The 26549-nt window shown below is 42.5% G+C and overlaps 1 protein-coding gene across 1 annotated transcript in view; it reads right to left on the reverse strand.

The window, feature by feature from the left end:
• The window catches only part of znf407 (zinc finger protein 407), a 149351-nt gene that overhangs the window by 110719 nt on the left and 12083 nt on the right, over positions 1–26549 (reverse strand). Inside the window, exon 4 of the mRNA XM_035163596.1 lies at positions 25691–25805. Within this exon, the coding sequence (XP_035019487.1) occupies positions 25691–25805 (115 nt within the window). The remainder of the gene's footprint in view (positions 1–25690; positions 25806–26549) is intronic.

Here is a 26549-nt window from a genome sequence, read left to right on the forward strand (position 1 = left end):
CATTAAGGTAGGGCTTTAAAGCAAACATTACAGTGTCATCACACCACTTCAGACCTCCCCACTCACTGAATATCAAAGCCAGAGCAGCCGTCAAAAGCCTATATTAATCAATTTCAAACTGAACAGAAAATTGTTTCCTACTCTCCACCCTACGGCTCTGATTTAGAGCAATCTCGAACCCTCTGGAAAAAGAATTCACCTCCAAAACTCCGCAGTGAGAAACGAGAGGAGGCGAGAGGGGGAGAAGAAGGGAAAGAAAGAAGAAAAGAAAAGAGTCAGGGTCTAATTAGGAGTAATTACAGCCTTTTCATTTCCAACATGATGAAATAATTTGATTCTTTTTAAAGACGGGGGTCTGGTTTGCCTCAGCGCAGACAAAGCGCCCCTACGTCGAGGGTTGAGAGCTGTAGCAGGACAATGGCGGTCCTTCTGAGAGCTGAGCGTCACACCGGCCCATAAATCATGCCAAAGGTAGGCTTCAGACACAGCTATTTGACTGTGCCTTGCTGATGGCCGCCATACAGGGGTGACCCACATTAGCGAGATAAAATAAATATGGGCAATGGCAGCATTGAGATGGAGGAGAAGTGACATGTTAGAAGGAGAAAGGGGACATACGTCACCACTAAACACTTTGGCTTGAGCAGACATCCATAGCGCATTGATAAAGGGCCATGTTGTTCCAATTCACTCTGTAGCGATGAAGTAAGAAACTAAAATGTTTTTTGTTTCATCTAGGAGGAACTACTCCTATAAGGATGGAAATAATCAAATACTCTTTGGTGAACTGAAGAGAAAGGTCTAAAAAGACGTGTTTGAAAATGATGAAGATGGAGCAAGAAGGAAAATGATTCATCAGCACTAAGAGACAAGTATTGGAGTGTGCAGTTAGAGAAGAAAAGAGCAAGAGGAAAGAGAAAGAAAGAGAGAAAAGAGGATGCTGGGGCATAATTACAAGTAAAATGCAGAGTAATTAACATAGAGAATAAGGGCTTCTAGTTTGTCTCATTCTTAGGCATCCTCCCAGAGGTTCTCCCATTGGAAGAGCTAAGGTAAGAAACAACTCAGGCGAACTTCGATTCCTTTTCATCTTACTAAGGACACAGCACATTTAGGGCTTTCACAGCTTAAAAGGTCTCCTTAATCAACAGCAACTCTTTCATGTGTTCAGCAATAAAGAGAAGAGATTCCTGTTTCCAAAGGCTAACAAGAAGAGTATTGAGAGTTTCTTGACTCAAGTTCCAAACTGAAGATGGGTGGAGTGTTGAACAAATAGAAGGAAGAAATCGCCACTTAAATTCAACTTTAATGAATGAGTTAAGAATAATTGATGTTAGTTGTGCACAAGGCTATAAAATGTATATTTCCGTGAATTGTGCTGAATTAGCAGCTTCAAACGTGATAGCCTGTACAATCTACAGTGATTAAGCATACGAATAAACTTTCACTATCTCTAGGTGATCCAAACACTTTTCAAAGGCTTGCAGGAGAACAAACAACTACACTGCTGATTTACTCTTTTTCACTTATTGTCTGCAATTTTATTGTCCCACAACTTGTTAGTCTGCATTTCTAAACTTTTTGACTTTCACCAGTTTTCTGTTGCTCACCGCTACAAGCCCAGTGGTTGGTTACTGATCCTACATTTTTTTAAATAAGTCAAAAACATGAAGTTTAATTTTTTCAAGACAAAATAATTGGCTAAACCTCTTGGGCACTACAGCTTTTTGGAAACGTTGCAACACTAGTAAACAGTGCACTCTTTTGGGACTATTTCTGCTGTGGATTTAGAGCTTGACCATATATTTCCAGCAGTATGTGGATCAACTTTAGACTAAACATGAAGGACACATCTCCACTTCTTCCCACTATAGAGAAATCAAGTCAAAATATTCCAGATATGAACGCTGCCATCATGCCCCGAAGACATCATGTCAACTTACTAATCAGGGGATGGAGCTGCAGTAGCAAGGTCCCGAAATCATCTTTTACATGTACTTTGTCTTTTTAGTTTGTTTCATGTCCCATCCACTAACATGAAGAGGCAAGGTTTACGACCTATACTGCAGCCAGCACACAGGTGGCAATCAAGACACGTTGGCTTCACTTTTGGGAGCTGTCATCTCATTTTTATGCAGTCTATGGGATCATCTTAAAATAACCTCAGTGCTCATGTTGATTGGAGGGGCATGCAACCTAGTGTCTCATTTAGTTGTGGATGAAAATGGCTGTCTGTAGAAGAGAGGGATGAGGTACATCAGACTTACGTTAAAGAGGCAAAAGTTGTAAGAAGGACCAATTATGTTGGGGCTGGACTCTTTACAGCATTCGTTGACAGTAAGACAAATATAAAACATCACCACACATCCTTCAAACTCAAAAGCCGGCTGAGGCTGACTGAGCCCAGACAGAGATGCCAAGTAAGGACGTTGAACACCAGCCTGCCTGCTCAGCCTCAGCAGCCTGCCTACAGCCAGCTTGGAGCAATCTCCTACAACTCCACCTGTCAATCAATGGGCCTGGACTGCTCCACCGGGGCCCAGTTGGGGGCCAGAGGGTGGCCCTACCGTCTCCCAGGAGGCCAATCCCCACCAGGATACATAGCAAGGAGAGGTAAAATAAGCTGAAACAGTTAATAGTTGTCTTTCTGTCCTTGTTTTAAAGGGAGCAAGTGGGGTTTGTCTCTCACAAAGCAAATAGAAGATTTTTTGTAAAAAACCAAGCACCTTACAACTGTTAGGCCGATCTTTTCCATTAGAGGAGCTATAGTCCTCCTTCAACAGATAATATTTCTGGTGCTTTGACAACAAATGTCAATAATAAGATAATGACTTTTATAAATACTTTAGGGTTGTTTGGCAAGGTGGGTCACATCTTTTGTTAGTTCAAGTTGTGATCTTCTTTAGAAAACATCCTGCAGTTTGCCAACATTCATCATATATTGCCATGGCTTTCCAGACAGTTTCTCCTTTTGCAGTTTGTGGAGCGATTCACCAGTGGGAAATTCTGTAACCAACTTTTGGACAATTTGACCTCAAGACTTCTCTGCAGGTTCCAGTCAAAACCTGAAATCACTGAAAAGATCTCTGTTCTGTGAAAAGTGATTTTGCCTACAAGATGATGTTTGACTTTTGTTGAGGCAATATACCCCTGTCTGCACAGCTTCACATTTATCTGTATGTGTGTGTGGGCATGTCTGTGTGTATCTGTGTCCGATTCCAGGAGAACGGGGAAATAAAAGCAACAGAGATGATGGAGGTCAGAGCCCCCTTTCATGCTTACAATCATAGCAGAGGCCCCATTGGGCGTGTAAAGCTGAGCTGAGCATCTGTCTGTCTCTTCTCTCCTTTCCAAACCACACACAAACACACAGACACACACACACACACATACGCATGGACAAGCTGAGATATAGACGTAACTATCCAGGCAGGCCTCCCTTTCCTTGCCTCCCCGTCCACCTGGCCGTTTGATGATGCCTCACTCGCTCATGACAAGGCATCGATTTTACTTCTAGCCGCCGTGTAAGCCGTCCGCCTGGAGGAATCCATTAGGGCCAAACAGTTCTCATCCTCCCATTGAGTGGCAGCCATGACAGCCCCCCACCCCCAATTGCCTCATTGCAGACTGACAGCTCTGCACTCAAACGGGCCTTTTTCACAGCAGCTCTAATAGTTTAAAACGCTTATCATTACCAGGCACAGACACATGGGGGCCGGATAGTGGCCGAGAAGGGAAGGATAGGTCTTGGAGGTAAGGTGTTTTGGCAGACTGCCCTCAGCCACACCTCCTACTCTTCCTTACATGCCTCCATCCAATGCATCCACTCCCTATCATTCGCTATCACTAACAGAAGCTGTCTGGAGAAGCTCTCAGGTGAGGAAATCCTTGATCTTCTGATGCACTCACCCTGCATTTTCAGTGGAATTGCAACTGATATGAATACCACTATTTAGATCCCCACCAGTGAGAGAAAAACCACTGACAGCTGTAACAGTGAGACCCTTATTCACTGTTTTTGACCATGACCCTGAGGATCAGCTTACACCTTTGGTAAATGGTGCTTCCCAAGGCTACTACAGAAGATATGAATGCTTTCTATGTGTTCAACAAGCCAGCAGTGGTTCTTTTAATAGAGTTTGAAGTGTCGCGAATAATTAGTGAATGCATGTGTGCTTGGAGGAGTGTGTATTAAGTGTGTGCAGGGTGTACTGACTGATGTGACAATTTTGCCCAATCTAGAAGTGGCAGCCAGGTATCCAGGGTTAAAGCCAAGTAATTTGGCTGATTGAGTCCAGTGTTAAATTGGGTACATGTCTGTTTTCTTACCCTTGTGCGTATATGTTTAATGTTTTTGTAAAGAGATAGTCTAGCGGAGGTGTAGAAATTAAATTTTTTTAAGTTGGAAGAAATCCCGCATGGACAGGGGATAAAGTGCTGCTCAGGCCACAATAATTTGTCCGAACTCATCCGATCCTCAAAGGAAACTAACCTAACACGACAGGCCTATTTGTGTCTAAACCAGACCTAAACCTGATGTTTTCTGAGATTACGTGCAAAGGAAACGGTCACGTGCAGTGCAAAAAAAACAGTTAGCCCAGCCAACGTGACCAAACCTGACCCCAAATATAATTTAAAAATGGACTCATCAGTTTGGGTATCCACCTTTTAACAGGGAAGCCGTCGTATCGCTACTTAATGTTTAAATTCATAAAAAAGGCCCCACGAACAGTGATTTACACACTCAAGTACACAAACACACAGGTATGCTGTATGTAGATATTGACATAGGGACTGTGAAGAAGTTAACAACTTGACATGTCAGACTAGAAGGTTTTACTACAGGCTTTCAACATCTTATACTTCAAAACAGAGTGTAAATCCTGCCCTGAATGCTGCATTCACACTCCCAGTAAAAGATGCCAAGACTTTATAAGTCACACTCTCACACACTGAGCTGTGTGCAGTCCGGCTTTACCAAAGGCATTCCACAGAGCATGTTCTCCATCTCAACAGCCACTCAGGAAGAAAAAGCATGACCTCACATAAAAATGACCCCGGGAGGAAATTCAAGTGTCAGACACACACAGAAATATGCCTGAAAAGAAGGGAAAATGGAGGGGGAACACTGAACAAGTACCCGGTGATTAATTAGCTAATAATTAAGTCACAGGGTAATATGCATTTTTCAATTAATTAAACCTTGCCTTGCGCCATAAATCAAGCGAAACTGTCATTGTTTCACAAATTAAATATATACATTTCCAAGCAATAATACTGTTGATTGCATAACTGCAGGGCTCATCAGGGAGGGAAGGCATGACATGTGTGTGGCAGGCATTGACTCAGTCCAATGCCCCAAAACCTTTGACAGGCCCACAAGTCAAAGGCAGCCAACACGCTCGAGGCCTCCACATCACACGCCTCCCGCATTCTGTAATGGGCCATCGCCAGTGTTTCTGAACAGCATTAGAATCTACAGTAATATTTATGCATTACATGCAGTGCAGTTACTTAGCAGATTTCTACCATAAAAGGATTTTTTTTGTTTTCTTACAGATTCAGTTTATCATTGAATGACAGTCTATCATGCATCCAATAGGTCTGTCCAAGCAAAGTGACATAATATCTCTGCTTGCTTTCATTGCTGACAAAAGAAATTCATTACCTCACATTTACAAATGCACAAGCCAATAGATGCAATCATTATACAAAATATATTGTTTGTCACCGATGGCAAATGATGGTATATTTTTCTTCCCAATGGTTCAGACGTTAATTTGCTGAAACATGATGTTGTAAAATGACAAAAACAAAGACATACACTCCCACGTGCAACCCACACACACACACACACGCACATGCACACACAAATTCCAAGTGCCGTGTGAGACGTATAATGAACAATATGAACCACTGCCATCATTATCCTACACAATGTATTTGTTATCACTGCTCCCATAATGAAGTGTCTGTTTGATGGTTGGTACAAAGTCCCATTGCTCAATTGCTTTTCATAAAATGGCATCAATATATCCACGTGGACACACACACACAAGAAGACATTGAAACGCACAGTTTGTACGCAATTAATCAGAAATAACAAAAATGCCTGTGTGCCGAGCAAAGCACTGTTTTATGCTTCATTCGTTTTACCTCAAGATATATGTTGTGTTGCATGTTTTATTTTTATTCAACAGGAAAAAAATGTTTTATTTTAGGTGCGTTTAATTATTAATACTTATACTATAAATATATATATTCTACAGCATTGAATTATTTTTTAAATGATAAAAGATTAGGCTACATTAGCTAATAGTAGGTATTACAATCCACTAAAGACAATTAACTACAAAACAAACCTAAATTCAGGTGGAGCCTACAAGTTGCAGCCTGATCTTTTCACTCTCTTTTTATACGTGTCTTAAGTTTTTTGAGGGAACTTGGTCTTGTCGTATCCATTTTGCCCTTGGCTAGCATACTAATATGGCCTTGGGTTGGAATAAATTACAGCTCAGATTAGCAGGAAGGATGAAGAGGAGGTTTTATTTTTAGAAATTAGAATATTTGTTACATTATTAAAGGAGGGGGGCATCCTTTGATTCCTCTCATGTCCTCTTTTTTTTCTCTTCTGTATTTTCTTTTTTTTTACCCCCCCTTCTTCCTTACTGAGATAGTCCCCAAACTGCCTACCTGTGTAAAAACAGAAGTCTTCAGTGGACGTGAACATGGCTCAGGGACATGAAAGCAGCATGTCTCTCCCTCCCGTAGCCCAGCGCTGTGCTCGGCACGCCACACAAACTCTGAATTTACTGCCACAGCACATTTCTCCAACCCTGCACCCCCACCATCCTGCCTTCTTCATTATTCAATCAAATCTTTTTGTTAAGGGGGATTAACGTAGCAACGTAGGTGTTTTTAAACAGAGGATCGCCGACTATATGCAGACACAAAGCAGTTAACCAATGCTGATTAAAATCTCTTTTTTATATAACCCCACGTTTAACAGTTATTGCAAGTGTCAATGAGTTCGACATTCCTTTCGATTGAAGTAACCAAATCTGATCAAATCCAGGTCTTTCCACTGAACCATCAGCTGTGGCAACAACAATACACTGAGAGAGTTATTCCCTCATCTTGTCCCGTGGGTCTGAGCGGTTGACCTATCAAGAGAGAGAAGGAAAAAAAACTTCACCTCGCTAATGTTGTTTTCTCAAATGATTTTATGACAAGGGAGCAACAAGGCTGAAACAGGATTAGTCCACTGTGTCTGAATCCATTTAGCTAAGAATTGACCACATACTGATTTTATTTTAATCACAACAGACCCTTTTAATTATTGTAGTAATTAGTAAAATATATGTGCTTTCACCTCATATTGATCTATATTATCTGTACAGTTAGTGATGCAGAGGTCTGATTATTGACTAACACCCCCCCCTCACTCACACACAGACCATCCCTTTAACTAACCCCCACAACCCTCTCCTAACCCCTCGAGGCCGTTGATATCTCTCTCTCTCTCTCTCTCTCTCTCTCTCTCTAACACTGCCTCCCTCTTCTGCCTTGGAGGGATCGGTAGGGGGGGTCATGGGCTGGTTGTGTGTGTCTGTGTGTGTGTTGGCTGGGCTGTTTAGGCTGATGGGCCCCGAAGAGGACAGATGACCAGCAGAGCAGAAGAAACTGCAGAGCTGAATAACTCTTCCATCCCTCCGTCACGTCAGGAGGAATTCGGCGCTGCGCGAGACACCCGGCCTAAGTGTTGTGACGCCTAATTACCACCAGCAGCAGCGCCCGGCGGCACCCAAGGCAGAGCGGCTCCTTCGGACGGACGGCCCTTTGTAGTTTCACACGCAGAAGGAAGAAAAAAAGAGGAAGACGTCCATGTGATGCCAGCGGGCTGAATGTGTGTGGTGAGAGGTGGGCTAAAAAGAATGTGAGGTCTGTTTGAAGTTTGGAAGTTTGGAAGTTTTTAGCCATTTTTTTCCTTGCTTCTCATAGGAGTGACTTTTCTGACTCATCAAAACGCCTCTTCCTTTCCTTCTTTACTTCCTTTGTTTTTAGGCATTTTTTTCTCTTCCCTCCACTGAGCGTGACACTTCGTCCTACTTTCCCCAGACAAGGCACCTTTAGCAATACCTCTTAAGTCTCAGCTGGGCTCCAGTCGCTGTGTGCTGAACATTCGCTCACGTGCTGCTGCATGGGTGGTATACAGTGTGTGAATCACTTATTTCACAGATTTTTTGGGGGGGTTTTTACAGGAATTGCAAGTTTGACAAAGTAATTCCATGATTCTGGAAATATTTATGTTTTATAAACTCATTCTAAACCTGTGAAATGCAATTGTTTAGTATCAAATTTAAATTCCTAAAAACGCAGCCTCTTCTGTAACATGTACATTCATCACAGCACAACACCCATACAGTATGTGGCCTGTGCGTGGAAAAGTGTAAATGGTCAGTGTGCATCATGGCCAAATGACGTGTTTTCTTGCTCTGAGGAACATTCTTGCAGAACCAGTCTTATGCCATTAGCTGTACAGCAAATACGATTTCACGGACTCCATTGAGTCCTTCACCAAGAATTTGTGTTGAGGCGTTCATGTGGGCTTGAACACGAGGAGCAGCAGGGCCATCACACTTTGGTCCATCTCATTTTGAGCTGGCATGCGTAGCACAGTTGCTCTCACACACACACACACACACACACACACACACACACACACACACACACACACACACACACACACACACACACACACACACACACACACACACACACACACACACACACACACACACACACACACACGCTCGTCCAGTGGAGAGGGGGTGCAGGAGCAGAGCGGGTGTTCCCTGGCACACTAATCGGCATGACAGAAATAAAATAAAAAGAGTTGGACTCCGTCAAAACATGTATGGCCCCTTAAACAGAGAGCTAATAAAAGAGCTAAAGCTGCTTGTCCATTCAGCTGAGTCTGCCTCATCACACACCAACAGTCACATTATCTTAATTCAGGGGATTCTTTTAAGTGTCTCCTTAAACAACCGAGAGAACGCCGCTCGGGAAAGACAAATGAGTTTACCAGTTATAGCAGGGGTAAGTGCCTAAATCCAGCGCCATCGATCCCTATCTGGGTTATTACGGGGCTGTGAGCTGCCATCGGAGCTCTGCTGGTCGAAAAGGCTTAAAATATTACGGGGCTAAAGAGGGAGGAGAGATGTGTTTGAAGCGAGCCACCTCGTCCTCTGTGCTGGTCAATACCTGCAGGCGCCACAGGAAGGGCATTCACACATGCAAACACTCAGGAGTGACAGTCCCACCCCCACGTTGCTCATACACACACACATTTATATATACATATTGGTAAAGGGATGCCTTCAGAACCAACAGATCGCCCCTCTGACTCCACAGGGAAAATTGATTTTTCTCTCTCTCTTGTCCTTTTTTTTTTTCCTGGGGAGGTGCTGGGCAGGTTTTTAACCTAACACTCTAACCTGAGTGTTAATGCACAAAGAGACATCATGTCCATTGATCCACTGGTGCCGCCAGAGCGTCTTTAAGTGTCTGAGGGGAAAGCAACACAGGGGGTTTTATGCTAAACTGGTGGGATCATAGCCTTCATGTGGAAGCCTTGTGAAAAAATGTTTACAATTTACAAGTCATTTATCACTGTTTCCAGTCTCGGCAGTCGTCATTACCATTAGATAAAACTAAAATATTTCAATACTACTACTTCCAGTTTTGGTAGCAAAGTTTACACAAACAGCTGCTGTTTGCTGTGGCGCTTCATACAAGACAAAAAGTAATTGAGGCTCAGCAGAAAGTTTGGCAACGTATACAGTACCTGCAACAGTGGGTAGGAGTAGGACAAAGAAAGTACTCCAACCCTCCGGTGTAGCACATCCTGTCTGCTAATTATTGTTAAAAAAAATAATAAAATAAAAATAATTAGGATTAATAATACATTAAAGACAACCAGAAAGAAAAATCCCAGCCATAAAACATATGTATTTTTAATATGAATCTCACTGAATCAATACCCTCAATTAGCAACAGCAAGCAAATTGCCAGGCGAGGCGTAATTACTCAAAGGTCAGTAGGTATTATTCACAGTCACTTTAGTTTACCACATTAGAACAAGACAGGACGTCGGGCTAAAATTATAAATTCCATTCCCATATCTGTCCTCTTCTGATTTAGATGGATGAAGAATAATTAACTCCTAATTATTCAGATCACTTAAGGCACTTTCTGGATCCACAAAAGAGATGCAGTCGTGTCTGTCAGCCCACTTCAGCTGCTATCATTTAGAACGATCCAACAACTTGACCAATGACAACGGAGGGAAGAAAGAAAAAAAAAGACTCCGGCTGCCTGTCTGCGTCCCCCCCCCAAACGCCCTCCAGCTTCACCCGTTTCTACCTCAGAGGGTCTTAAGGAAGCACACTTCCTTTAAATTCACCCATATGCAAATTTTAAGATGTGATTTGCATTTTAAAGTATTTAACTCCCCATATTTATTGGGCTCTGAGGCCTTGCTGATCATTGATTTATGTGCTTCCGGCAATCATATTTCCATATTTTGTGTGGTTTTTAACGACAGTAATAATTCAAATATGCAAAAAGTTGTTCTTTGAACGATATCTTTAATTATATCCTCAAAGCATCATTCCTTTTCGCTCCTTTTTTTCAGTGCTGAAATTGTCTTTGAATAAAAAAGGCTGAAGAATCATAAATTCGACTATGCGATGAGACGTTGACGGGCAAAACTCCAGCTGCTTACCTTATGCACAGGGAGACGTCTTAGCATGTTTTGCCCATCTCCATAGCCACAAACAGACTCGGGGTGCTCTGCTGTACAGGGACCCGTGTGACCTTGTCCCCAAAGCCCTTTATTAATGCTGACATTCTTTCACCACAGATCCAGTCTCAGATTGTGAAATTCATCCTTTATACTCAACCAAAAACAAAAAAAACCACACACGCGGACAACAAGGGGACCTTCCCCCTCTGTTTTGCCGCTAACACAGAAAGTTTCTCTGTCACCTCTCCTTATTAGAGTTGTCAGAGTCGCCGCGTGCTCTTATGAAAGCCGTCACCCTCCACATGATTAAAAGTGGCGGGTTCCCACCACCGTTTGGCCTATCAGCATCACCAAGCAGCCGTCAAATGTGTCTGCAGTCCTCCTTGCCCATATTCCCTTTGTCACCTCAGCACGGCGTGGAAACTTTTTAGAATAATTGCTCATCCATACACGTGCATGGGTGAGTAATATATTAGATTAGAGGTGTTTGGTTGCAAAGGGGAAGAACAGGGTGTTTCATTATCTCGGTCACTCGGTAGGCTACATACTGGACGAGTCAATATGAAAATACAGGGGAAATTTATTTAGCAAGAGAGCCTGCACATTAGACCTCTGACCATAATGAGCTGCACAATAGCCTACTACATCGGAAATTATGGTCTCATCACACTGCACATCGGAGTCCTGCAATGTCACTCTCTGCACATTGAAATTTAAATTATAATGACAAAAAGCTTTATAAGGATTAAAATATCTAAATAAAATTCAATTATATAATTTTCTTTTGCAGGTTTTTGTGGCCAAACATCAAATCACTTCATCATCTCTGTGACACCTCTAAACTTGTTTGAAAGCACATTCACTTCTTATCTCCCTCTCTCCCTTTTACACACTCACAAACACAAACAGAGAGAGAGAGAGAGAGAGAGAGAGAGAGAGAGAGAGAGAGAGAGAGAGAGAGAGAGAGAGAGAGAGAGAGAGAGAACACAAATAAAACAAAGAAGAACCTGAAGCTTCTACATACAGTCTCCTATTAAAATGAATAGCTAATTACGATAGTAACAACTAAAATGACAATCAACAAATTATTTTCTAAATCGTAAAATGTGTATACTGCAGTGGCAACATAATTAATAGTAACAGTAATTACCGTTATAATGGTAATAATATTCCAATTTTCCTCATAATTCATATCATCAAAATACATTCAGTGTGGGAAATGGTGTTTCAGCATCGTAGTTTCCGATGCAGGCATGTAGAGAGGGTGAGTTCAGTACAAGCCAAACACATTAACACAGAGGCCCTTGGAGGATGCATTTCACCCCAATGTTTAACTATCACTGCTGAGTCTTGCACCGAGTGCACGCAACATATGTTACAACCCCCCCTTTCTCCCTTAACACACACACACACACACTCACACACGCACAGACCCACCCACACCCCCTGAGACTCCCTGGCACACCACCCCTCCACTCTGCAATTAGGCTTTAAGCCTCACTTCAGATTTCTGCACTATGGCTCTACAACTGATCACTGCGGATCAGTGTTATTAAATTAAATTGATTTAATGTGATGTTTGTGACACATACACGGACACTCACTCATACATGCACCAAACTCACTTTATAAGTAGCAGCCAGCCAGACTCCGGAGCAGATTTCTGCTTTTATCTTTGAGTCTGTCTAAAGGAGAGGACAGAGGGTGAATATTATAAACTAAATTGATAATGTGATATTTGAATATGTGTTAAATACAAAAATCAAACTGCACATTCACTCACACACACACACACACACACACACACACACACACACACACACACTTATGTGTAGTGCAAAAACAACAGTCGAAAGCGGTCAATGAGGAGGTTGAGAGCTGATCAATTTACAAAGCAAATAAAAAATGTCTAATGATAACATCACTGGAATGTGTCACAAAAACTGTAAAAACGCCTCGAATAATCGCACTGGGTTGCAATAGTGAAAGAAATGTTTTTGTTTTTAGCTTCTTTGTAAAAATCGGGATAAAGCAAATCAATTAGGCTCTGCTGAAAATCCCTCAGTTGGTGTAGCAGAGCTGTGAAACAGTGTAAAACTATTCTCGCCGCCTCTCCACAAAGGTTATCGCGTTGTATCTTATTGCCTTTACCTGCTCCTATTCACTGTGTACATGCACTGATTTGAATAAGCACCCCTCCAGAGCCTCTCTTATCAGATTCCAGACGGGTGTGCCAACGCAGCAGTATCAGGTACACGCCATCTCTCTCTCTGCACCCCCTCCCAAAAAAGAAAAAAAGGTTAGAAGAGAAGAAAGAAGAAGAAGAGAAGAAGAGAGTGTTGCTTCGCTCATCTGGGATCGGCTGCCTGATAACACGATCTGGCTATAATCACATCCGGGCTTGATATGCAAAAGTGACCAAAGGAGAAACACCAAGTTAATCCTTCTCTGGAAATTATTCCCATTTTCTTTTCCTTTTTCATTTTACATGCATTTTTAAAATCCAGAATATATTTATATTATACATTTATATTATATAGTTATATTACTGGTGACCTACAGACTCATCAATATATTTCCCCTATATAACGCATATTATAATGTGCAGAATTTTTAAGTGAGATATTATTAAAAAAATCATTAAGTGGTGTGATAAAAAACAAATTGTGGATCCACTAATGTGCTGCAATTACCCACCGAAGGCATGATATTTTAAAGATTTCATTTCATTAACAGCTTACATCAGGACTTTCTCTCTCACTATACACAGCCACAGGAATAAAATTCCCTAAAGATGCACTGGTTTCCAGTTTCATGTCGTTGTTTGCTTTTGCTCTGTTAGGGGGAAAACACCGGCTCGGGGAAGGCATCAGTCAGTGAGGTTAGTGAGTACGGTAGCAACATAAAACAGAAAGTGTATCCTCCTCGGGTAGGGTAAATACACACAAACACGCACAGAGGCCATGCCCGTTTCCCCAGTCCTCTTAACAGGCTAACTTGCTCTCTTCATTAGGGTGCTGTGGGGACTTATCACTGTGTAGTCTTTGTCCTTGCTGTAATTGCCCTCTCGGCATGTCAGCCCCCACCCACTCACCACCACCATCACGGGAGCCCCACACCCAGCCAGCCAGGCAGCCCAGCATCAGCCCCCTCGTGACAGGCCTGGTGAGACGGCGGTGCGGGGAGCCTCTCCTGAGACCTGCTGATCAGCCCCTGAGGTCCACCAGTATAGAGAGGCTTGTCCTAGTTAAAGCAGCACCGGCAGGGACACCCCTCTGAACGCTACGTCTGCCCTGCCACAAGCCCAGCCTCCGACTTCGCTCATTTACTACTGCACTAACACCCACTGTGCTAGTTCACCAAAGAGACTGGCAAATATTCTCTTAACAAATTTACTACTTTTGAAAGTGTGACTCGGAAACTCAAGTACATTAAAAATGAGCCGTCGCCCTTTGTAGACTTCTACACTTTTATTTAATTGTACAATTAACCATCCATAAACCTGTTCTATCTATAAAAGTTTTCTTTATCTGACTTACACCAGCTCTGACATCGTCACTAACTCGCACAATTATACCTGACATATTCTCATTGTACTTTACCTAAAAATTACAAATATCAATTGAGATAAATGTTAAAAGTCACATATTTGAAGAAACCTTTGAAAAGAACGAATATAATCCTAATTGCATTTCATTCATGCAAGAGATCCACATGTACCACACACCAGGCAGTCAGTCACATATTGCAAACGTTATCTCTGACTGTGGGTTTCTTGCAAGTTGAATGGCGCCATCTAATGTTCAGTAAAAAGACGGCAAGTCCTGAGCACGGGAATCTGTTTCTTAAAGCTCCAAACTGGACTCACCAAAGTAAATGAGTTGTTTTGGCTTTACTTGAGGCTTATGTTGCCTTTAAAAGTCTCAGTAATCAGAGTTTTGCTGGGGGGCTTGGATGGCAAGAGGCAGGCTTTGAAATGACCATAAAAGTGGGAAGAGTGAACCCCTTAATTTGAAATTTAAGTGTAATAGACACAGAGCTATCAGTGCTGCGGCATAATCCTGACCTCTGTTTGTTATGCTGAATAAACAGAATAAATTAATAAATGCTTCCTCTTCACATGGCGTGCTCTTCCTCATCACGCTCAACATTTTTTTTTTTCCATCGGGGTAATCGATGTGTCAGCGTTTTCACGGCCGGCTGCAGGGGTTTAGACCCGGGCCGCAGCCTGGAGGAGCTCGGTGGTGCGGGGTTAACGTTGTGCTGTATTGGAGAAGAGCAAAGACAATGTGGCTGACAATGGGGTCTACTTCTTTTATGGTCGCATGTCCACTTCTCTTTTCCTGCAGAACTGACACTTGTGGCTACCGCAAAGGAACATAAGCGACTCCCCCAACCCATTTCACCCATTTTAATCCTCATCCAAAAATGATCCCCATCCCCCCCCCCGGCAGGAGCTTCAACACAGTTTGGTGGCAACTTTGTTGTTGAAGAGATTTTAGTGGCAGCCACAAAGACTGATCCTAACCTCCTGCACTACTAAACCCTACATCAGCTGCTGGGGCCACGGAAGATGCAGGAAAACAAACAGTGAGACATAAAAGAGATCTGACGTGCAGTATAACGTTTTAATAACTTTGTTGCACCACATCTGAAATGCAAACACATTAAAGTGGACACGGTGCCCCTCTCATTAAACACACAGCCGTGCAAACATAATCTATCCCTCCCTCCACACTTGTACAAACACACACGAAGACCTCATTGCCTTTTTGCATCCGTGCATCCATCCAACGGATGCCACCAACAAGCCTTGGGAGTTTTTCTACGGGGGTGTTTTATGGGTCCCACGGGGCTCTGAGACAGTGAGATGTGACTATAGCACACAGAGGATCCCAGTCAAGGACACAGGCAGCATCACTCACTCTGCCATTATTTGCTCATATTTAAAGCTGGGGGAGGTACAGGGGCCACCTGAGAGACTGTAGCTGCACATGCAGAGGAGGATGGGTGATTTCAGAGTCCGACGGGTGTGCTGAGCGACTGCGAGGTAAAGGAGATGCAACGGAGAGAGAGAGGGAGCGAGAGGGAGGGAGTGACGGAGGGCTTTATATGTCAGCCCGGTGATACTAGCGTTTTTATGGCCGAATATTTTTCCTCTTGTCAGAGCTGGATAAGGAATCACCATAAGGTTGGGGAGCATGAATATTGCCCTTGAGGGCCCACTGTGGCTGCTCCTGTTTATGGTTGACTTGCAATCAGCCACCGATTCAGGACCTGCAACCCCTCATCCATCCACGTCAGCAATTAATCAATTAAACGTGCGGCTGGGAGGAGTGGGATCGGCTAGGTGTGTTAATACAATAGCCTGTTAAGGTTGATGTAATTTCATCACTAATGTCACCCATTCATCAAGTCTTATTATCTGTTTCACATAGACAATGGTCAATATCACTTCATAAATCTGAAAATCATGGGGATCTTGTGATATTAAGCCTGAAGGATGCTATGGAATGATGGACTGCTGAGCATGAGCACCAAAGTTAACAAGTAAACCTACTGAAACAAGCAGCAAACCTCATTTAGGCGATTATAAAACACAAGTACAGACATTCTATGTAATCACTCTGTAAATTTGCATTAAAAATGGAACTGGATCACAGCTAGAAACACTGTCTGAGAACATTTCTGTCCTCCCATATGATTTGGTCATGATAACAAACGACATAACTAGGCTTTTTCTGAGACGAAGGCTGCAAAACATACATTATGTCTCTAATTAATCTCTACGTGGTGGAAATAAGAAAAAATAAACCCCCACTATAGATTCATTCTGGTCTCCAGACTCCACTTAAAGAACCACAGACAAGATGCGACAGACATCCTGCCTGGTAGAACCACAATGTCGCATGAATGCTGTTTCATCATAGAGGAAAGTTTGTGTGTACGGCTTTGCGCTAAAGTGTTTAAATGGATGGGAGTGTGTGTAGGCGGAGGCCCTGTCCGCTTGTGTGCCTGTTATAAGCATGTGTGGGCCAGACCACATGTGATACACAAACTGAGAGCGGTATTTGGCACACCAATGGATATGAGGTCTTGTATCACTAACAGTGTTTTTTGGAATCAAGCCACTGACAGCTGACAGTTTGTTCCACTATTTCATAACTTTAAATGTCACTGTGTTCAGGGCCAAAACATCTAAAAACTTACAACGACTCTGTTTCTTCAAGATATTTTTATTCCTGTAAGGAAAGGGTATAAAGCTCTTCTTACTTTTTTACATTCAATATGAACTATTGCTCTAATTGCACTGCTGAGCTGACCGGTCCTTCTTGTCCAACACTTCTCACTGTACTGTCGACCCTGTGTTAACTTAAATATGACAAATTTAAAAAAACTTAAAACTAGAATAACCATGAGACACAACAGTGTGACACTGTGACTGTTGAATACTAGTAACTCAAACAGTCACAACACGATTATCTTTTCTATACCTATTGCTCCTGTCGCATTCTGAGACACCCTAGTTAGTATTGGTCATTCTTTTGATTTAGATTTTTTAAGTTAAGGCTTCATAACAATAATCCATTGATAAGTGGTTATATCTGATCAAATTATGTCATTAGACTTAAGGCTCTTTTAACAATATATGCCCATAGAGCAGGGGATTGGAGGACTTGTCTTATAAAGTTGTTAGTTTAACTGCAGAAAAAAGTTTGCTGCGCCATGTGCATAGTTGAATGCCAACTCCCATTTCCTTTAAAACCAGGTGGACTTGCACCTTGGCAGATCGTTGTTACAAGTGCAGATTTGCCAGCTAGTAAGAAAGGAAACAAAACATCTAAATTCATCCTTAAATAATACATCCTTTCACTATAAAAATTCACTATTAACTCCAGACCAGGCTTTTATTGGTCAATCACTTTCTGTGATGGAGACAGTGATACATCAGCAATGTGTCTGACCACTCCTTCTTTTTACAACGAACACACGAATGGGTGCGCAGGTGGGTGCAAGTGCATTTGTTATTTAAATAAAATGAGTGCTGAGTAGGAAAATGAAAACTGCCTTTGTCTGGAACTAGACACCTGGGTTAAGTGTGGGGCCACTTGGCCCCTTAAGGGCAAAGTTTAAAGAAGCAGCATATTGTAGATTAATTGTACAATAAATACAGCTCATAATCAAACAAACTGTATCATATCAATCGTATTATAAGGACAACACAGACTGACTGACATCCAATTTTTAAAAGAAGGCCAATACCTGCCCTGTATATCGGTCTAATCCTACTAACAGCTTCAGTCAGACAAAGAGCCTCCCTTCTACCCAGGCCAACATTTCCCCAGCACTCCCAGCAGGTACATCAGCTCAATTATGATGATGGCAATGACTGATTGCATTTTACCTCTCCCCTGTTCCCCCAATAAGTCTGGCCACAGACAGATAGAGAGAAAGAGAGACAGAAGAAGAGGAGGAGAGGGAGAAAGAGAGAGACAGAGAGAGAGATAGCAGCGTCATCTCCGCTGAGCTACAAGCATCCCAGATGCCAGTCTCCGGGACAGTATCAAACATCTTGGTGGCAGACTCACCATGAAAATAATCTATACCTACAGGAAGTCAATTAAAAAGTGCCAGGGGAGATTAAGAACAGTGTGACAGCTTTTCGTCAGGCCACGGGTTTGTCTGGGAGAACCAGCGTGTCGAGTGTCTGCTGTGTGAGTGAGTTTAAGGTGAAGTGTGTGTTGGTAGTAAAAGACGTTGGGAGGCGGGCAGCGGTGGTGGCGGTGGAGGGAGGAAACAGTTGCCGAACATCCTTAAAAGCCCCCTCATGAATATTAAAAAGGCCCTTGGCAGACGGCAGCGCTGCCACATGTTTGCAAACCAGCCTAATGTGTCTGTTTGCGCCGAGAAAGGGCTCAGTCCTGTTATCAATTAAATCAAGCCTTGTCAGGCTGAAGGCCCTCTCAATGGAGGGACAGCCCAGTCCCCTCCACACATCAACTCAGCTTTGTGTCAACCATCCATCTCTCATCCTCCCCTCCACTTCCTCCGTTCTCCCGGTTGCCATCTTTATCAGCCTTGACTCACTCTCCCTCTCTCTCCCCCTTCTCTCCTTCGCTCCCTCACTCTCCGTCTCTCAAGCAGCCGGTAACTGAATGCAGAAATTACTCTCCCCTCCACCTTTAACTCCCACTAAATCTTTCCCCTTTTCCACTTTGCTGAGCAGGGATATTTTATTCCTCCATCAAATATGCATCCCATTAATTAAGTTAAATTACTCCTGACTGCCAAATATCCCCTGCCCCGATGGGTGTCAACACAGAAATGCATGACTGTGAACCTGCAATGACACGGCCCCAACACTTAAACATGAGTTACGGCCCTTTTCAGCTCCATCCATGGGCAGATTACCAGACACTTTGGGCTGCTAGAATTAAGCGCCGTTCGCTCCTTCCCCTCCACCCAGTTTTTAATAAGTGCACAATGGATGACACTCGCACTTCTGACAATGAGGGGACTGATATTTTAATTACACCCCCTTTTTTCATCTGCCTTCCTCTTCATCTTTTAATTGCTGCTGTTAATCACTCATTAAATTCCCTCTTTATTTTTTTCCCCTTCTACAATGTACCTATGACATGATTAGCTCTATAGAAGGGATTGTTCAGCAGCATTTTTTTTAAATAATTCAGCTACTTTAAAGGAATAAAGTTTCTTTTGTTGAGGAGCCAGTTAAGGGTGGAGGGTGTAAACTCAATTTACTCATGTTTCTCTATCAAATGGAGGTAAATTGCCTTTTTTGGCACGTAATAATCTTTAAAAGGTAAATTTAAAGTGTATGAATTTATCAAGATAGGGTTTTGCTTGGCAAGGATAACTACTTCTCTTCGTTTTTGTTTTTTGTTCAGCAAGTGCTGCAAGTTGAGATTTAACAAAAAGTGAAAAAAAAGCTGAGAAAGGCTGAGGCCACAAGAAGTTTTTTCTTTTTTTTTTTAAGAAGTGAAGATACTGAGATCATACAAAGTGCAGACAATATCCTCTTACCTTAGAAAGCCCTTGAGAGTAGTATAACTTACCATCATCGACCTATGTGCTGTGTTGGCTCCCTAGCTTAACGACTGATCCTGCCGTTTAGCGACTGGACCCCAATGTTGTGTTTTTGTTTGTCTTTGATTAAAGCCAAATACTTTGATTACGAAGCCCCCAGGCCCCTGTAGGGAGCCCACTGAAGAATATGAGATTGTTATTAAAAACTAATAGTACTGATCTGCTGACAGAGATTTCTCTCTTTGTCGCTCATGCTGAAGAGATGCTGAGCGTGGTCCCGTTCAAATCCTTCAAAAGTCTCCTTTCAGCAATATGAGACTTTATCTCCCTCAAGTAATTGTGCTGTATAATTTTGAACACAAATTTAATAGCATCCATTACCATTATCTGCTGAGTACGGGGCCAATAATCCAAACTCAACTCATGAAGCCGTATGTTTGTTGTTGTACCTTCAGCTGAGAGCAATCTGCGAGGACACGTCACTTATGAGGAAATACAATCCAGCTTCAAAACAAGTATAAAAAGTGTAAAACTCTTCACTGCTGGATTTATATTGATACATCGGTGCTGCCTGGAATTTTGATTCCTCTCTGTTCTCTCTTCCCCCCCCCCTCTTTGACTTTTTTCTGTTTGTGCATGTGTGCCCGTGTGCATGAGTGTGTTTCTATTGCAAAAAACATTAATTTTACAAACATCAGCCCAAGGCTACTAAACGCATCCAATCCATTATGCTGCGCTTTATCGTGTTATGGGGGGTAACGGGCTGTAAAGCTGTCTTGGTCATAAAGAGCGATCGCAGAGTGCCGAGTCAAACCAGAACGCCGAGCTCTCCGAGCCATACGCAGCCCTCGTTATCATCAGAACAGCTCCTTCACATACTTAACCTTTCCAGACCAGCCTTTCTGCATTATTTTCCAAATGACCTTTAGCGTTACTTATTTCATTTCCGATAATGGCACACTAAATTTAGTTAAATGCATCAGAGCAAAATGTGTTTATTTTGGTGAAGAGGACTACAGTGACTGACAAGGACCATGTTCCGAGACACAAACTCTAAAGAGTCCGAAGCAGTAAACATGAATCCATCTTCCTGAGGGTAATAAATACCAGGCCGCGTGTCTGGTGAGCACACATAAATTAAATGGATAAAAACAAATAAAAAAGGGCCCACACATCTAAATAAGAAGTACCAACAAAAGATACTGGATAAGAACTTCAAGGTTGCACCGGGGGGAAAACGCCTGGGTCAAGGCTCGAAGGTTATAGGTAAAGACAAGGTTAAACTTTTAATTTATCTCTTAAATAAAGCTACTTATGAGATCAATTCAAATGAAAACCAAGATAAAAAGTGTAAAACCAAAGTTAATACGATCTGTGACAGTCTGCCCTGAGGTCAACCTATCAATTTTTTATATCCTCTGGCTTAAACCTTCCACCAAGTGTAAATTTACGAGCATCTGAAAGTTGACAAAAAAAAACACTAATGAAATTTGCAAACACAAAAGGCGTACCGAGCCTAAATTGTGTGAGGAAAATAGTCTTTGTTTACGTCTATTGTTTAATAATGAATTCCAAGTTCCACTTCCTGCCAACACAGTGCACGCTCTTGGTCACAAACAGCTAAACAGTTTAGAACGGTATCAGCTTTCAAAAGGTCTAACTCGAACATAAATATGTAGCTACCCTGGAGCTGTTGTATCACAGACACAATCCCTCAGCCGGCAAGGAGCAGTGTGTTTAACGTCCTCGCCATGTAAGCGGAGGGGGTGGGGTGAAGGGATCTTAGTGAAATCGCTAATGTACGTGATGATTAAGTGTAACTCAAATACAGAGTGTGTTGTTCACAGGCCTGACAGGCAGTAATTTGGTGTATTATATTCTGCAGTTTTAATTGCACGCCACCAACGTGTCCCTCTGACACGTTATGAAGCGATGATGTACAATTATTTCGGGGCGGCGGGAGATCAGTGGAGTGACATTATAATCATCCTCATAGGGTTCCCTCTCTTCATCTGCAACAACCATTAATGTTTAAATGGGAGGAAGGGAAGAAAAAAAAAACATAAAAATAGTTCTCAGGGAGTTCTAACCAGAATCTGTTTGAGGATTATAGAGAATCACGTCAGGGGAGAAGGAGAGGGGTGTGGATAGACAATAGAGGGGCTGAGTTAAGTGACGGCTTTCTCTGGATAAGCAGCAAGCTAAGATGCTTCTCCACTGTCACTGCCAGGCCTCACACTACTCATACAGGCCCGGGCATTAAGGCACATTACAGCGGATGAGCCACGCAGGGCGGAACTGATGGGCTATTCTGGGAACAGACCAGACAATCTCACAAGACAGGGGGGACATAAAAACCCTGACATGAGCCAGCCCCATCCTGTTAACAGTCAAATCACACACACAACACCCAACATGAAATCATGACTATATATACTCTCTCCAACACTAAGTCAAGAAAGCTGAGGGAGAGGGGGAGGGAAAAACACAATGCAGCCTCCTCCGCACGGGAGACAAACTTTAGCACATCGCAAACTTTCTGTGTTGTGAGAAAGCAACGTGTTTTTTTTTTATATGTTTTGTTCAAATTCCTGAAGTGACACTAGGAAACGGGCGGCTTATGACCCATAATCATTAAATGGCAGTGCACAAGAGGACAATCTGTGTCCATTATAGTGTTAATACTTCTAAGGCCCGGGGCTGAGATATTAAACCAATGCTTCAAAGCATTTAGACGCTTTATGCATAATTTAACACCTACAACAGCACTGGATGTCCGTTGCATCTTTGGGGAGGACGAGAGAGCGGGAAGGTGGAAATGCTGAATCCAGGGCCTTTCGTGGATGATGGAGGAGAGGAGGTGGAGGCTCATTAAGTGGCCGAGCCCCACTGTGGACAAAACATGCCGGGAGGAAACACAAGAATCTGCCGTCTCACATGCTGGAGGATTGTTTTTATCCAATTATATATGAGAAATCTTATCTTGCATGCTAACAGCCAATTTCTGTTTTTTTTTCTGCTGCTTTTGCATCTTAAGAGTTCTTTATAGTCAAATTAAGATGGACCTGAAGACAAAGATAGGAAGATAGATAGAGTAGTAGAAACTGACAAACAGACGTGTGGAGCAAACTGAGAGAAACGGTGAGGCAGAGACAGAAAGACTATAAAGTGTTAGCAGTGATGAGCCGAGGCTCTGACCAGCACGCTCAGGTTTGATTGGCAGCGCGGTCAAGGGTTCCAATCTGTCCCGGCCTCGCATTTGCATTTGTTAATTAAATGCCACAACAATATGATCTTTAACTATCAGCAACTTCCCCCCCGCTCCTGAGAAGAGACCAGCTGCAGCGGGCTGAAGGTAAAGTGAGGCGGACAGCCGAGGTGCAGCGCACACGTTTGCTCAGAGTCTCCGCACAGAGGGAAGGTTTTAACAAGGAAAACCAGCCGATCGATGTCCGTAAAGAGAGAAAAAACCCAAACACTATATGATGAGCCAATCTAAACAAAATGGCGATAAACTAGACCCACAAAACTCCATAACCCGTGGAGGCCCGAGAGTCTAAAAGTGAGAAATAAATGAATGAAATCAAGATTGTATATTGTCAAAGAGCAGCCCAAACAAAGGCTTGTGCTAATTGAAATGATAAATGGTGATTACACATAAAAATCCCTGCAATTTTCTTTTTTTAGTTTAGCGAAAATGTTGCCCAGTCATTAGTATCCACAGGGGATTGCAGAACTTAATCGCAGTATAATCTCACTTTTCTAGGTCACCCAAAACAAAACGGGTAATCACATAACGCATTTTACCTGATCCACGGCCATCCATTACAAACGTGCCTTAGATCCAGATTAAGGATGTGATGTCAAACGTGAAAAGTTTGAGGAGGGGTGGGGGGGTGCAGGTTATGTGTATGTATGGCTCTGGCCTTAATGAGGGTGTTTCTCGGGGTTTTCTTTGTGTTTGCTGCTCTTTAGTCAGGAGGAGGGATGGCCTGGTGATCAGTCAGTACTGAAACAGCACACACAGGGCCGATTTGTCACCAGTGGCTGGCACTGGCAGCACACAGCTCCTCCATCCACATGATTTGTGAAACCAGGGGCTGTATTTAGTAGTCCCATTTAAAGGCATATTGGAGAACTGTTCTGTATGTGTGTGTGAGCGCGTGTGTGTGTGTGAGCGGGTATGTAAAGCTGGATGCTTGGTCAAAGCCCAACACATTTGCAGCACTTGGGAGAAGAGGGGTTTCAGCTGGAGGGCTTGTGAAACATGATCCTTTCCTCTCATTAAAGGAGAAGCTGTGTTTAAAGCAAAGCTTGTTTGCTCCTGCTGTAATATGTTTGCGAACATCAGCGGGACCAAATAAACACATTCGCTCTGCGCAGCTTTAGAAGAACAAAATAAGCCCGCGACTGAACTAAATGGAACGGTTTACACAGAATTACACAGAGGGAGAAACTAATAACTCTACATATGTCTTCATCTTAGCGAGTGGGTAGCGGCAAAAGCTCGATGGCACAAAGCTGGAAATCCCACAATTTGCTCTATTCCCCGACTGCATGTTAAACAGCTTAACACGTCCATTTGAACATGGCAAGGCAGTGAGGAGGTCTACCACGGGACTGAAATGAGCTGAACACAACATATGGTCTACATGTAGGGGGGTACAAGGTAGTGGGATAATAATTGTTCTCTTGCACTACTGGGTATTTATAGGCTCGTGGTTACCTACATAAACTTCCAATTAGGAATATTTGTACAGCTGAAACCATGAAGACGGTAAAATAAACACTTTCTATTTCTTTTACCTTTAATTTGGAGGGAAAGTCGACTAGAAGCAATATATTACTCTTTTTAAAAAGGGCCTGGGAGCATTTAAAAGGTTAAAGAAAGTTTATTCACACATTAAGGTGAAACTATTACTAAAATGTTTTAATTGCTTTAGGTTGTACGGCCTTTTTTCCCTGTTTTTTTGCTTGAATAAATATATGCACATGTGTTAAGTATTTCAAGCTGAACTTCTTCATCCAGGCAGTTTAGGAAAATGTTAGATTTTTCTTGTTATTCATTATTGATTGATTTAAAGATTGAAATCTCAAAATTGTATAAAAAGAATCTTCTTCAGATTAGTAGTAAATGAATTGTACTTCTCTTGATGCAGCCAAACAGGGTTAAAATGGTTTGAATTATGAAGTTGCCTGAAACAAATGTGATTTAAGGCTGACTGTACCGGAGATAATTAGCAGGTCTCTCCTTAGAAACCAACATGAAACGTTCCTACACCTAACGAGAGGAACGTTTCATGTGGATTTCAATTTGAGCTCAAAAACTTTGGCAGCTGATCTGGAAACAGAACCAAAGTCCTCCAAAAATATCAAAAGATGAGATGGTTACAGAGGCAGCAGGTACTGCTATCATCTGCTATCATAGCTGGTAACTTGATCAGGTCAGAATAGAAGAACGTTGAGACTTTTAGTCTGACAAACACAGAGAATCTCAATTAGAAAATCTCACACTCACACATGCTATTTTGAGGACATAAGAAACATCACACTGTGTGTATGTCAACATGCAGTCAACTATAAGTACCCGGATGAATTCAAAATGATGAAAACATTGACCGACACGTTTCAGCCTTAACAGGCCCCGTCCAGGCCACGTAGTGGAAGAAGATAAACCACCAACGTAACAGGACAGAGGAAGGAGGACATAGCATCGGTGCAGATTGGAGCATTTTTTTCATGTCACGTGACAAAGGGGGCACACACGAGAAGGTTAAATGTTGACTGATGTCACTTTTAAAGAGACTGAAGCCACTGTTCGTCCTTGGAACTCACCCACAGACGTCACATTTGTACTCTCTCATGCCCAGGTGTCTCTTCACGTGGTTCCTGGCGTCTCCCAGCTGAGCCGTAGCAAAGTTGCAGATCTTGCACATGAAGGGCTTAGATCCTGTAAAACAAAGCATGGAGAGTTTGTATGCCGCAATAATATTACATTTGAAAGAAAGAAGTGGCAATTTTAATAAAACATGACTGCATTACAGCATGGGCAAAAATGTGATTTTACATTACAGATCATTTTTCAATGCCAGGCTTGTGAGGCTTATTAGTTCTGTGCTTCAGCCTACTTCACAGCCACAAAATGACTTCAGAATTATAAAAACAGATGCCCTTACTCCAGTCCCTATAAAAACTACAGTCACACTCCAAGTGTCATGCATCTCTTCTTTCACTCTCTATCTATCCTTGTCACTCTCCTTCGTCTCTTACCAACTCTTCCTCTGCCTGTGGATGCGTAAATTGGATTCCAAAGGTCAGGGCGAATACGTAAATCAATTCTGTATGTGCTCACTCCCTCCCATTCCATCATTAAAGCGCTAATCACTCTGGCGGCCTTCACAGGGAGGTTTCTCCCTAATTATTGTCATTAATAAGTCCAGAGGGCGGGGTAGCGTTTGAGAGAGTGGCAAAGCTTCCGCCTGCGATCCGTCATTTAAGAGGAGAGCTGCGAGCGCTGATGCCTGCGCTGTCTGGGTGATGCACTGGAGTTTAAACCAGGAGCTGAGTCCGTAAAAACAAATACAGAAGAAAAATGCATGTATAAAAAATGTTTTACTTATGATTCATCAAATAGAACCCCAACTCTAAATTTCTTTTTTTTTTTATATTTATGCATCTACTTACTCTAGAAATC

Source organism: Hippoglossus stenolepis, chromosome 8 (assembly GCF_022539355.2).
Source record: "Hippoglossus stenolepis isolate QCI-W04-F060 chromosome 8, HSTE1.2, whole genome shotgun sequence".
Taxonomy (NCBI): Eukaryota; Metazoa; Chordata; class Actinopteri; order Pleuronectiformes; family Pleuronectidae; genus Hippoglossus; species Hippoglossus stenolepis.